Below are 14,977 nucleotides of genomic sequence, written 5' to 3'. Positions count from 1 at the left end.
ACAGCCACTAGGCACCACCACCATCCCTTCTGTCCATTGGTTGGCCCAGCCTCTGCCCAAGGTCTAACAGTCCAATGACTGTTGCCACACATCAACCAGATGAACAGCCATGTTCATTTAGGTTGAAAACAAGAGAATGTTAAGGAGGGTAAATAATCACACTAGAGGCAGGATTGTCAAACTGAATTCATCAGAGAATGTGAAGCACTATAGCTTCCTTCCACCACTTGATAATCTGCATCATCATCATCAGGGTTATCCTAATGCAACACAGGGCAGTGGTGGCTGTGGTAAGAGGTAGGAACTGAAGCAATGGGTGCTGATCTAGAACAGAAAAGACTCAGGAAGTTTGGCAGGGCAACAGCTCCTGACCAAGGGATTGTTGGCATGAGATCAGTACCACATCTTGCAATTCTGCTGCTAGAGTAGGAGGCGAGTTACCCAAGTACCAGCCAGAAACAACTATCAGGGTTTAGAGACTGGCCAAGGGTATGTGTCTACATGGTTCCATCCCCTACTCCCACTCACCTAGCCCCACACAGATGCTGCATCTGACTGTTTTCAAGAGTCCATATCTTGCTTTGCAGTCTTGGGATCATTTTAGAAAGTGAATGCCAGAGCATTGTTTTCCAGGGACTCCTTTGAAGGCCCTCCTTGGAAAGAACTAGGGAGATGGTCTGGCTCCTCCTCTGAACCAGAGAACTCTGTCTCTGAAGATTCTTGGACCAGACCACAACAGGACTATAATACATCCTGGCTAGCTGCATCAGTGTTATCAAAGATACTGAGTGTCACCCTCTTAGCTGTGCAGGGAATCAGATGCTGGAGCTGACGGACTTCCTTGATTGAGAACCATAGTGCATATCAATAGAGACAGAGGTCAAACATAAAATGTTGCTATCACAGTAAGTCCTGCAGAATATAAGTAGTTCATCACTTTTGGCTTCATGGACTGTGGTAGTCATTTAGGGCCAGCATTACTATTAGGAAATTTCTTCCACTCTGTAATGATAGCTAGCTTTTTGCTTGTGCATAAAACTGCACTCAATCCCTCAACCTTCGCTCATATAAGGCTATCTCCATTTAAGTAATACATCTTCAGTGCAGTTCACTTCATTGATGTATTACAGTAACATGTCATTAGTGCAACAGCACTACAAGGTGCTTTGATGATGTATTAATAGAATACATCATCAGAATGAGTCACTCTGTTGATGTATAACTCAAAAGATGGTACTATCTAGGGTAATGTGCACATTTAATTTATCAGAAAAACATTAGGATCCAAGATCAAAGACACCCTTTAAGGGGATTCAGTGGGTTGGAAAAGCCTGAGATTCCTATGGATTAAGATTTGGGATTGCTATGGTTTTATTTAAGGAATTATTTGAAAATGTACTAAGCATGGAGTGGATTATTTTTTAAGGAAACAACCTTAACAACAGCAATCAAGTCAAACAAACACCACTGTCAGACCAAGTTCATAGCAATTATCTTTCATTTTTTGTTCTTTAGTGTCCAGGGCAGAGTCCATAACCCCCCACTTGCCATACAGTGTGATAGGTTGTTTGTTTCTTTACATTTAGAACCTGCCATTTCCTTGATGTCTCAGGGCAGATCACAACCATTATGAAGCAGAATATATTTCGGGTAGGGTTTAATGGCTGCCACCTAAGCATACTTACCCATTAAAGTCTTATTTAACTCAGTGGCAACTTAATAGGACTTGCTTCTGGGGAAACACACACAGAGCTGTGCTATATATCATGCTTAATTTATTGCTAGACTGTGCCTATTATGGATTTTAAAAGAAACAAAAAAGAGATGTTGCTGATTGAGAGAGATCATTTTATTTATTAAGCCACCTCTGTTAGTTATCATTCAATTCTTTGTTATTGTATCTGTTTGATCTTCTGTTTGACTGTATTTGAATCTAATACATTTTGATAAAAGTGGGAAAGAAACCAGTTTTGGTTTTTTGTTTTTTTTAAAAAAGTACTCTTGCCCACATAAAAAGGTCTTATGTTGCCTCCAGAAGATGGCCTTCTTGTTCTAGCGTGGGTGGTATGCTCAAAATGACATTACCAATTAACTTTAGAGATCTGTAATCAACTAGAATAGCTAGTATAATCTATCTTGATTATATCATCTCTTTCCGATAGGAATATATGTGAACACCAAGTAATACAAAACAAAGAGTTTCTGTAACCCACAAACCCATTGTCTGATGCAGATATTTTAAAATTGCTGTATGAACAGAGATATTTAACTCACCTATCCTATGCAGTTGCCATTGGGGAAAATAAACAACAGCTGGATGTGCAAACCGTTACACAGCCAAGCTGGAGGTTTAAGAACTAATGTGCTTCCATATGTATATTACATGAAAGCAACAAATTTAGATGCTGTTTCCAGTGTCCACGGTTTCTGCAGATATCTAAGACTGTAAGGCAGAAAAATGTGAAACTCCTTTGAAATAAAGAGAGGTTTTCCATATTCCTGATGATCATAAATTATTGGAGGAATTATTTCCTTTGCCAGTAGTCTTAAAAGCCAGAGAAATTTATTTGTCATCCCCCCAAAAAAACATGTGTCTGGTGGGTTGTGTTTAACATAATATTTCAATTCATTCCCACCTTCGTTTGCCTGCTTTTGGTTGCAGAATATGCAGAAGTCTGTAAGCGTTTCAGATAAAGATGTCGGATGATGTTGGACATCACTTTGAAACAGATGGTCTTTTTGTTGACATTGGCCTATATTTGTAAAACTTGAAGAGCTGTGAATCTTCTGTAACATGAACTGTGGTATCCTGAATCATTTGGAATTACAGCATGTAGGCCATTACACAGCATGAAGGATTTCAAAGTCTTTCAGTTTGGTGTCTTAAGTCATTTACAAGTGGCAATTGAGACATTGTTCCATTTTTGTGGGCTGAATTCCTTGACAGTTTCGGGTGAGGAGTGATTATCACTGTAGAGAATTGCCTCCATATTCAGACTATCCGTTTTTACAAGCATCTTCAGTTACCCAAGACAAACTTCTTTTTTAACTACTTTTTTGTTGAAAACCCTTATAATTTGGTTATAATCATAAAGGACACTTAGAATGTGTTTCTTATAATGTTCCAGAGAGTGCTCTTTCAATAATCTAGATATTATATTTATTATTATTATTATTATTATTATTATTATTAAAAGCATATTGAATTTGAAAACAATGTTTGTGCTCTACTACCAAAGATACTTAAGAAACACATTTTCAAAAATCCTATCAGGGGACTGGTGTTTCAAACTTCGCTCACCAGACAAATGATAATTTTCAAGATATAAATCACCCCATCTCTCCTGTATTATGTGAGGAGTCTCAGTTGAAGAGATTATATGGGAAGTACTCATCGCAATTGCATGTAGGGTCTTCCTTAGGCTCAAAGTCCTCCTCGTAGCTCAGTCTGCCTATACCCTTTGACCCAGCTTGTTTCTGCTCTCTGCAAATGAGTTGCTTCTTTTCAATGGTATGGATCAGGGGTGGTCAATGCGCCCACAAACTGGAATCCATTTTGATATCCTTTTGATCTAGCAGTCGTACAAGTTTCCAGTCAAGAAAAAAAACCTGTTTCACTAAAAAGAATAAGGATATGTTCACAACTTGTAGGAATTGGAGATATTGCCCACTTTAAATCAGGGGTGGTTAATTCCCATCCAGCAAGGCTAGATATGACAAAAATTGTAGTTCAGCAACATCTGGGCAGCCACAGTTTAGCCATGTCTCCTTTAAATGTTATCTATCTTGTTAAAGTCTTTGTAAACCACAGAGCCTAGGACTTGCCGATCAGAAGGACGGCCGTTCGAATCCCCGCGACGGGGTGAGCTCCTGTTATTCAGTCCCTGCTCCTGCCAACCTAGCAGTTCGAAAGCATGTCAAAGTGCAAGTAGATAAATAAGTACCACTCTGGCGGGAAGGTAAACAGTGTTTCCGTGTGCTTCTCTGGTTCACCAGAAGTGGCCACATGACCCGGAAGCTATACGCCGTCTCCCTCAGCCAATAAAGCGAGATGAGTGCCACAACCCCAGAGTCGGTCACGACTGGACCTAATGGTCAGGGGTCCCTTTACCTTTACCTATGGAACACAAATGAAGTGTGTGTGTGTGTATGCCACAGCTCTCAAATGGGAAGAACAAGGGGTGCATCAGAGATCCTGCACCAAACCCCAAAGAAACTACTGGCTGAATTGGGGCAGCCTGCAGCTGCCCTTTATAATCATGGCAGTCCAAAATGTCTTGTCAGGGGCCCCTACAAATTTTCTGCAAATGAAATAATTGGGTGGCTGTTCCCCACTGCTGCTGGGTAAAGAACAGAGGAGGACTCTGAGTGAAGCAAACCCCACTCGCTCCAAATCCAAGGCTGTTCGAGAACATAAGATGATACTGTTACAAAAAACGAGCAATGCTCCGGCGAGCTGCAGCTGGCTGTAAAGCCAAACAGGATGTTGATGTTGTGGCTGTACCGTGGGACCAAAGGCACAGCCTATTCACTGTACTGAGCACCGGATGTTAGCTCAGTGTGTCACCTGACATGTACTGGAAGTATAAGGGGTGGAGTTTCTCTCTCTGCTGTTGTTGTTTGAAGAGTACGGACGTGTTTCTCTGTACTGGTGCAAAGACAGAAATAAAGGCATGTAAATACATTTCTGTCTGTCTCTCTCCCCCTCCTGGGGAAGGCAGGGAGGAGGGAGAGTGGTGTGTTCTTTTCACGTTTGAGGAGAATCGCCGATAGAGACCCCGCCTGTCTCCTGCCGGGAGTCGCGGACAGGGGAGGTCAACAAGTAATCTTAGCCGGGTGCCTGGAGAATGGCACATTCCTCTGACCAGGCTTGGAAGAATTACAACAGATACAACCTCCTCCCTCCCGCTATTTCCTGAGAAATGTTGCCCCTACAGATGTTGGCCAGCCATCCTTGGTCTAGCCATTGCTATCAGAAGCATTACCACTATCGCTACATCAGCCATTAACAGAGAGGCGTCCTGCAACATCTGAGTAATCCCAGCCACCCTGTGTAAACGCATCACACTGCTGAATGCCTTTTAATTAACTTCAAGCAGTACTGACTCGGAAGCACCTTTAAAGCCTGTTTGGAGGCTTGTAAAAGAAAGAAGCAAAAAACGAGGCTATCTGGGGAAGGGGTGCATACAGTGTCTTTTAAATGGAACATTGCTACTTGCTGCTTAATTCAGCTCACGGCCGTCAATTCATGATCATACGGCCACATGCTCCTTCCCTCCCCAAGTAAAAGCTATAGGTGCTCTTCTACTGGCAAATATCATAGAACAGTTTCCGTCAGGTGGGTTCCATTACAGAAGCTACATCTACCTCCAGGGGGCCTCCCCCCGCTCCTTCTGCAGTTAAAAGAGAAAGCACTTTCTTTCTTTGTGACCCCTCTGTCTGGTGATAATAATATGAATAAATGTCATTGTTTTCAGTGAGCTTTAGTTTTGCTGCTTGTGTTTAAAGTCAAAGCATATAGGTTCAGAGCTCCGGGCCACTTTTGTATTAAGTACTGAGCAGTGGGGTTAGAGAATTGTACACTCCATCAATAACACACAATGGGGGAGAGGGAGGGAGGGAGGGAGGGGAGAGGAAAAATGTGTAGGGCTCTTAACCATCTCAAAGAGAGAAGCACCCATGCCTTCCTGTGTCCTTTTGTGGCTTAAGAAGAATATTAAAACAGAACTGGTGCATTAATTTTAAAAGGGAACTGGAAAAAGCAACCAGAGTTCTGTAGCAGTTATTTTAGAAATGGGGTATATACTCGTTCATTATGTTTAACAAACTGCCAATTTGCTTATGCGGTGCTTTTCCTTTTAAGTCATACTACCAAAAAATAAATAAAAATCCAGAGATGTCTTCCTTCATCTCAACAACAAATGCACATGCAGAGTGAATAAACAGTTTCAGACAAACATGGGTATGCCAAAAATACACAACTTCCTCGGTGAACCAAAGAACTAGTTGACCGGGAGAAACAGCAGGCAAACACCATCATTCATGTAACCTCAACCTGGAGACTTATCCTGCCCAAATTCATTCAGTAATTCACAGGACAGCAACCTCCAGCCCAGGGACTATATACAACACCCCACTTCCTCATACATCTGGGAAGGAGGCCGAAAGAATGTTTCATAGAATCAGATCATATAACTGTAGAGTTAGAAGGGACCCCAAGAGCCATCGAGGTTCAACCCTTTGCAATGTAGGAAATCTCAAGACGGGGTCCCCCATCCAATTTGAAACCTTACTGGACCCTGCTTAGCTTTGCAAAAGTGCTAGCAGTTTTATTTTCCCATGGGTGGATGGGGAGGAGGAAAGAAGGGGCATCACACCCACTTTTTGCTTTGGCCCCATCCACCACCCTGGCCACTTTATTCCATTTTACTCCAAGGGAATGTAGCCATCTACTCTGAAAGTGTTGCCACCTCTGTTCAAATTACAGTGGTACCTCAGGTTAAGAACTTAATTCGTTCCAGAGGTCTGTTCTTAACCTGAAACTGTTCTTAACCTGAGGTACCACTTTAGCTGATGGGGCCTCCCGCAGCCACCACCGCACGATTTCTGTTCTCATCCTGAAGCAAAGTTCTTAACTCGAGGTACTATTTCTGGGTTAGCAGAGTCTGTAACCTGAAGCGTCTGTAACCCGAGGTACCACTGTAAATGCACAAGCTAGCAATATACTTAACATTACAAATATAAATAAAAAGTTAAGCATACCAGAGGAAAATCACAACTATATTCAACTGTTTTATTTAATCCATCATGTTCAATGTGCAAATCCAAAGTGCAAATTAATTTGAGGCCTATGGTATAGTGGCAGGTCTATCTCTGAGCTATCATAAATCAGAAATAGTCTACGTTCACATTGGTCCCAGAAGTCATCGAGGATCAAGGGGCCCATCGGGCAGCCCCTTGTCATAAGATTATTAAATAACTACGGTAGGTGTTTGGATCCCAAATAACCTACACTGATTTCAGGAAAGTAACTTTAACCTTGCAGTCCAGGAAGCCAAATTAGATATTAAAAGTGGTTTCCTGAAATAATTTATCTTTGTGGGAACTCATTGGGTCAAACTGATGTCAATGCATCTACTTTCTTAATGGGGAAGATGAACAATGGGTGACCATAGAACAGGACAACAGAACATTGGATACATTTCTGCTTCTCTCTTTGACAGGAAAACAATTTGACTTAGTGAAGAATCCTCATTTAAATTGCACCATGCAAATCTGGTCTAGATGGCAAATCCCACTGTCTCTTCCACTCACCCATCTTCTTCCCCTGATGTCACCCACTCTTTAACAACAGAGATAGAGCCCAACAACTGTCCACCTGCAGGAACAAGAGATTTCTATAACCGTGGGCTACCAGTGACACAGGATTACATTAAAGCAACTTTGCAGAATCCTCAAATCTTTGGGCTACTGTTACATCAGGTTACTCGCTTTTAAAAAGATCCTGTTGTTAAATAACAGGACTGGGGCTCAGTTTGAGGGACTGGGGCCAACTGCCCAGAGTTCCTGGAACGGCCTAGTTTCAAACATATATGATAGCCTATTAAATACCAGGCCTACCAGTCCATCTGGTGTTAGTATAGCCTGGGAATAAGACACTGGTTAAGTGCTAGGAGCCAGAAACTGGAATATATTATGGCAGGGAAATAATTTCCACATTGTATCTGCTGAGAATCAGGAAAAAAAAATTAAAAACACCGCATCACTGGCAATATACCTGGCCTAATACATTTCATGGAGGACAATGGAGGGGTGGAGTTAATGTATTTGGAATTCCCTCACTAAGTGGTGGGGGTTGGGCAAAAGCAGCCCCAAGGGGATGCTTTGACATGGGAAACATCTGATAAATCGATTGTCTTCTTGAGAAGCCACACAACTTTTATTCTGATTACAGGATCGCTTCACAATGGTCTACATAGATCTTATAAGCGGATGAGCACTTTTTCCTGTGTGCAAGGTGGGGTCAATGCTAATTCAGTCATAAGTGGAGGGAAAAGACTAATCTCTGAAGGGATACCACATTCTGGAAAATGCCTGATTTCCTTATTAATATGCAAAATCATGAAGGCTGGGCCAGAATTGTTCTGCTTATATATTGTGAGGAATTCAGTATTTGAGAAAGATGTATACTCACCTGATCTGCACCTGTCAAACTGATGTGCAGATCAGAATTCAGTTATGCACCAGTATTTAGAACACCCCCAATTCCTGCACTGCAGGGGGCTGGCCTAGATGACCCTCAGGGTGCCTTCCAACTCTATAAAAAGTCTGAACAGGGCTCATCGGCAGCATCGGCCAGCTCCTCAAGGCGCAGGGTGCAATCCATCCCAGAGCCTAGCGGAGCGGGGCCTTCTGCTGCTGCTGTCTTGCACCTAGTAAATAACTAAGTGTCTACTCAGAAGAAAGCCACACTGAGTTCAGTGGGCCTTACTCCCATGCAAGGGTATGTGCGACCGTAGTGTTTTATCTTAGGCAGCCAGGGCTTCTCTGGATGACAAGATCTTTTTGCTTTTTAAAAATTCGCCCATATATACAGAACTCCCTGTGCACCTTTTGGACTATCTGTAGGCTTCCCCGTCTGTGTCAAATAACTGGGGTCAAATAAGTGTTGTTTACTTTTTATAATACATGGAAGATGGATCTCCCTTGGGAGGTTGTGGACTCTCCTTCCTTGGAGGTTTCTAAGCAGAGGTTGGATGGTCAAGTGTCACAGATGCTTTAGCTGAGTTTCCTACATTGCAGGGGGGTTGAACTAGAAAGATGCCCCTTGTACCAGTAGGATGGGGGGTGGGAGGGCAGCACAGGAAGAAAACAAGGTTGGAAGGGGGCCACGTTCGGGAAAAGGTTGAGAAACACTGGCTTAGGGAATGCAGGGCATAGCTCTGTCCTCCAGCACCTCGGGGTCTTCTGCCTGAGGTGGCCATCTCACTCCCCTTCATGATATGGCTGGCCACATCTCTACTCATATATGTAGCTAATCAGAATGGTCAGATTATGGGCTTAAAAGTAACATTTGAATATTAGGGTGTCATGAAGCCGCTTTCAATCATACCCACCCCCACGCCCGCCAGTGAAAATTGTGACACTAAGTAGCTGGAAATGGAAATGGCTTCCAAATCCAGCCGTGCTCCCAACAGTAATGGGACCCTGTCCTATGCAGAAACCTCTAAGGTTGTTGGTTCCCCTATGATTTGCTTTCTTGCTCTCTGGTGCCATCTGTTGGCTGAGAGTAGCCCATCGTTACTGGAAAATATTAAGGAAAAAATCATGCTGCATGCAGTTTCTCTGGCACTGACTCTAACATAAATAAAGACCTCCCTATTTCCACCCCCCCCCCCCAGAAGAGCAGTGTATACTTTTGCAAGATGGAAGTGCAAGAACTAATAAAATATATGGTTTAATTAACTAAACTTATGCTGCAGTATACACTAGAAGTAAGTGATTTACTGAGTGTTATCCTCTTCAGGACAGAATAATGTAAACAGCATAATTAAAAGTTGATGAGAAGTATATTTATTGAGCGCAAAGGATGAACAGACACTTAGATTTATGGTACACAAAGTGTACCTTTAGTTTACAATATTATTAACGTTTTAAAGTCCAAAGCCTGCGCGTAATGAATTCAAAGTGCTTTGTTCCATGTAGAGATTATTTCAGCAGTGCTAATACCTCACACTTTGGATAGTAAATTACATCTCTGGTCATATCCTAATGCAATATGATCTATTATGATCAAGTGATTACATTCATTGAGACATCTATGGCTACAATATATCAAGTTGTCTATAAAGTCACATGGAATAGATGAAGAACCATTTATTCATTTGTGACGTGGGTTTCAGAGCTATTCATCATTAACTATACCACAAAATGAATACCCACTGTTTAATTTTAATTAATCTGTAGATTCATCTTAGTTAACACTAAAGTCTTTTTAAAAAACAGCCAAAAGGATAGTGTGCACAGTACCTTTGTGTTTAATGCTTGGGATCACACATTATATTATGCAGATATGTATGATACTTGGGAAGTAAATGTGTAAACCAGCACACTTATACACACAAAAACAAACTCTGGTTAAGTTTTGTTGTTGCTGTTGCTACTACTTAGATAGCCAGTAAGAACAACATTATCATTTACTTCTCTGATATGGACCATCTGGTATGAGGTGCTAAGCCAAGATGGTGGATAAGTTTTCAGGGATCATTATGAAAGGGTTGAGAAGTAACTCAGTTCTGAGAATCAGTCCTATTTAAGCTAGGGCTAGTCATGTGACCGGTATAGGAAATGTTGCCCTCTCTGTATGCGCTTCATTTGTCCTCAGTGACATCTGGACATTGCTAAATCTGATTGGCTATATGACATTGTGGTGTCATCATGTTCAGAATGTGATCCTGATCAGTTGGAACTTTCCACTACTTTCTTTACACTACGCATAATTTTACTCGCCTCTGTTATGTCCCCACTTATTCACCTTTGCCTCCAAAACTAAAAAGGCTAAGATACTGCAACCTTTCCTCAGAATATAGTTATTCCATTATTCTGATTATTTCAGTTGCTCCTTTCTGCACCAACTCCACAACACCCATTTTTAAGGTGAGGTGATCAGAATGATACATAATATTCTAAAGGTGGTTGCACCACAGATTATTATTAGTTGTAACATGGAATTTGCCTTTTTTCACAGCTGCTGCACAATGGTTCCAACGTTATCCACTGTGACCCCCAAGATCATATTCCTCATCATTCACTGTAGGCCTGGGTGATGTATTGAGGGCCAGAGTGCAATGGCGCCTTCACCTGGCAGTATAGTGGGTGAAATCGCCACCACTCCTGAGTGATCACGCCATCACTCCGCGCAGAGGTGGGAACAACAACAACAACAATTTATTATTTATACCCCGCCCATCTGGCTGAGTTTCCCCAGCCACTCTGGACGGCTCCCAATTGAGTGTTAAAAACAGTCCAGCATTAAATATTAAAAATTTCCCTAAACAGGGCTGCCTTCAGATGTCTTTTAAAAATAGGATAGCTGCTTATTTCCTTGACATCTGATGGGTGTTCCACAGGGCGGGTGCCACTACCGAGAAGGCCCTCTCTCTGGTTCCCTGTAACCTCACTTCTCACAATGAGGCAACCACTAGAAGGCCCTCAGCATTGGATCTCAGTGTCCAGGCTGAATGATGGGGGTGGGGTGCAGACGCTCCTTCAGGTATACAGGACCAAGGCCGTTTACAAGCTGCAGCGACCCCAGCCCCGGCAAAGGGCCGGGGTGAAATTGTCACCGCTCCTGCCAAGGGTGCAAGGGACCCTAGTTACACTTCACGCCTCTGCAAACCAGATCTGGTTTCAAGGGAGTCAGGAATAATGACATAATAGAGTGAAATTTGATGTGTATGTTCAGAACACTACTCTACACTTGAAGGCCAGCTTCAACCCCACAACTATTTTTAAGGTTGGGAGAAGGTACAAGTAGTTTGTATGGAACATCTCAAGTGCGGAATCCCCTCCAGCATTGTGCTTTGCCTTTATTTTTGATGGCCACACCATTGTTCTCCCAAGACAAAATTCCAGTCCATATGAGTGTGGGGGTTTTCACCTGTTCTCGTGATTATTATTTTGTGGCTTAGATGAATCAGGAAGGTGCAAAATAAAGGAAAAAGGGCCTAACCCGATGGGATGTTCTCCTCTGGAAGCTCCAATGAAATGTACAAGGAGGACTGCACAGTAGTTTGTGCACAAAGTGGGAAAATAAAATACGAGCCCCTATTCATTACCCGGTTCATTACACTTTTTAGTGCTTATTAAATCATTGTTAAATGATTTAATTTGTATTTGAAAAAGTGGAGGGTAGAGATTAAAGGGATAAAACGCTGAGCTTTCTGTTTAGGAACTGGCTACAGACTACATGTTAAAGTCTTGAAAATTAATTTGTCTGTCTCATGTAAGGGTTAGCCTCCATCAGAATCCACATTACACAGTTTGGCTTATTTTTGCTTAATTGGAAAGGCTTTCTCTGGGGAGGACCAGATCTAGGCAATGGATAAATAAATCAGCTAATCTGCCAGTTCATTCAGGTTAAGATTCATCTTTCTTTTTTTCTTTTTCAACAGAGGAACAATAACAAAATGTAGAGAAATTAATGCAGCACCTAACCACATAACATCAAAATATTGAGATTAGTATATTACACATGCATATTAATAAGATACAACACACACACACACACACACACACACACGTATACATGTGCATGCAGATAACTGTTAGGCCCCACTGCCTGCCCTAAGACAGAAGCCGGGATTCTTATAATATGTTGGCCCATTCACTGTCTGATCCAACATAATAATGGACATATTATGTTATGTTGGTAGTATATTATGGGATGGGGAAGCTTATGTTAGCACATAAGCATGAAGCAAAACAAGGCAAATATTTTCAGATTTCAGTTGTGCACATCCATTGCTTAATGCTACGTTGTTCTTTACATCTATAGTAGTCCAGATGTTGATTGAATCCAACTCCCATCAGCCCCATCTAGCATGGCCAACAGTCAGGCATTATGGAAGTTGGGCTCCAGCAGTGGCGTAGCGTGGGTTGTCAGCACCCGGGGCAAGGCAAGTAATTTGCGCCCCCTAACCCGTGGATTTGCGCCCCCTAACCCTACCCTTAACCCTAACCCCCAGACTCTGCGCCCGGTGCGGCTGGCCCCCCCTGCACCCCCCACGCTACGCCACTGGGCTCCAGCAACATCTGCAGGGCCACAGGATCCCTGTCCTTGACATAACTGTTAGGCACATTTTCATCAGGTGCAATGGGATTTGAACCAAGAACTTGGCTGGTTGGGCACCAGTTCCCTACTTCTCACATTGGTGGAGTCACCAGTCAGAGAAGATAGTTTCAGGCAGCTGAAACCAAGCTGCTAAAAATGAAGGCGAGAATACTCCTCATACTAGGTGATTTCCCCAGAGAACAAATCCCAAGCCACTGCCTCCTATGGAACCCCGCTGTTGGGGAATAATGAGTCTGATCACCGAGGGAGGCCATTCTCCACACCCTTTCCTGGCCTGCTCCTCCTCTTGCTCCTGGTACCACTTCTACAGTCAAGGAGCTGAAGCGCTAATGTAGCCTTTAGGCTAGGCTCAGACCAGACTATGGCACCTGACAAAAGAGAATACATCTATTTTTGCAATATATTTCTTCTTGCTAATTGGAAACCAGTGTCTTCATTTTGCTTTCACTGTTTTATTTTTTCCTTTCTAATTATAGGTTCTAGAGAAGCCACCTCCAGTCCCAAAGGGTGGAATCATAAGCGGTGGCACACTAACTTGCAAGAAAGTCCCATTGAAATAAATGGAAGTTATTTCCATGTAAATATGTAGAGTCTGTAAAATACAAAGAAGAGTCAAAGCAATATTTATATGTTTGCTCTTTGTCTTTTTTTTTTTGTAAGAACCATCTCTGTGTTTAGCAGCAGGATACAAAAAATAACAATATGTATATGTACACCACTCTGAGCTTCTTGAACCAAGGGTAAAATTAGATCAATTGATCGATCAATAGATAGAGAAACTCACCAGTGTGGCTAGTTGGATGTGTCAATCTTGCAAGTAACTCAAGATACTATAGGAGATAATTAAAGAACAAGAGAGATATTATCAGGGCAATGCGATGGAGTCAGATTCTTACAGTCTATTCAGATCGTGTAGTCAAAAGTAATCACAGCTGAAGAGAGGTCTAGACAGTAAAAAAAAAGGGGGGCACACATTATTCCCAAGCCAAAGGATGCAATGGTTCACTGATTATCCAGATTAGATCCAGGTAGTTTGGCATTTCCACTGATAGATATAAGGTTTACTGGTCTGCTACTACTGGAGTTTGCCACATGGCACAAATATCCTCTTGCAGTATTAGTACTGAGGGGGCAATCTATGAATTGAACCATACAGAACAATTCCAGCAAAGAACAGTTCTCAAATAAGATTACTTATGCAGGTAATCATCTAACATGAAGCAACTGAAATCTGCATCCTTTTAAGACTCAATGAGTTCTTTCAGCTTTCTAGGGAGCACTTGGTAATCTGCAGAATTTTTTTAGTAGTTTTCATTCTAGGTTTTGGATACAGTTCTCTAGACTAGAGTAACGCTAAGCAATGTATCACACAGCTTCAAACCCCAAGAAGCATACATCTGAAGGTAGCTATAGAATGAGTGAGTCATCTTCAGCCTTTGTTTTAAAAGCAACAGGACTGCAAGAGAAATTTGGAATTATATCCACAAGAAGAGCCAGAGGCTCATCCCATCCACTACAGCTTTGGACAGCACTGTACTCCACCAGAAGTAATAGACTTGTAGTTTGGGAGTTTTTTTTTATGGATATAGCTTTGCTCCTGGATAAGCAGGTTGTTGTGGTGGTGGCCAAGAGCATCTGATGTCCCAACCACAATCTTTTACAGACAGAGCTGATCTTGCCAGACTTATACATACCCTGGCCACTTCAAAATAAGATTACTGCAATGGCTCTATGTGGGGCTGTCCTTGAAATCATGCCCAGGAGTTTCAGCAGGTGCAGGATGCAGTGACAAAGCTACTGACAGGAACCTGACCATGTAACAAGTTTTATCTCAATTGCACTGGCTCCTGGTTCCAGTTCAAAATGCTGGTTATCACATTTGAAGCCCTAACAGTTTGGGACTAAGTGATCAGAAGGACCCTTTCCTTCTGCACATAGGAACACAGAAAGCTGCCTTATCAGAGCAATGGTCCATCTAGCAGAGTATTTTCTACACTGACTGGCAGTGGCTCAAAAGGATTTCAGGCAGGAGTCTCTACCTGGAAATGCTGAAGACTGAACCTAGTACCTTCAGCATGGAAAGCAGGTCTTGTACTACTGAGCTACAGACCTTTCTCTTCCTGT

General features: G+C 42.3%; 1 protein-coding gene across 9 annotated transcripts in view; it reads right to left on the bottom strand.

The window, feature by feature from the left end:
* LOC307216587 (uncharacterized protein) overlaps positions 1-14,977 on the bottom strand; it is a 203,732-nt gene that overhangs the window by 155,637 nt on the left and 33,118 nt on the right. For 5 of the 9 annotated variants that reach the window (XR_013839156.1, XR_013839158.1, XR_013839159.1 and 2 more), the window contains one exon: positions 13,638-13,683. The exons of the other annotated variants lie outside the window; for them this stretch is intronic. Coding sequence is in view for 1 of the 5 variants with exons in the window: in XM_079977049.1 (XP_079833175.1) it covers positions 13,638-13,683 (46 nt within the window). In the remaining 4 variants the exon portion in view is untranslated. The remainder of the gene's footprint in view (positions 1-13,637; positions 13,684-14,977) is intronic. 9 annotated transcript variants of the gene reach the window in all.

This window comes from Podarcis cretensis, assembly GCF_951804945.1.
Source record: "Podarcis cretensis genome assembly, chromosome: 5".
NCBI classification, from domain to species: domain Eukaryota; kingdom Metazoa; phylum Chordata; class Lepidosauria; order Squamata; family Lacertidae; genus Podarcis; species Podarcis cretensis.
The sequence above is the reverse complement of the archived record's forward strand: the minus strand, read 5'-3'. Positions and strand labels throughout refer to the sequence as shown.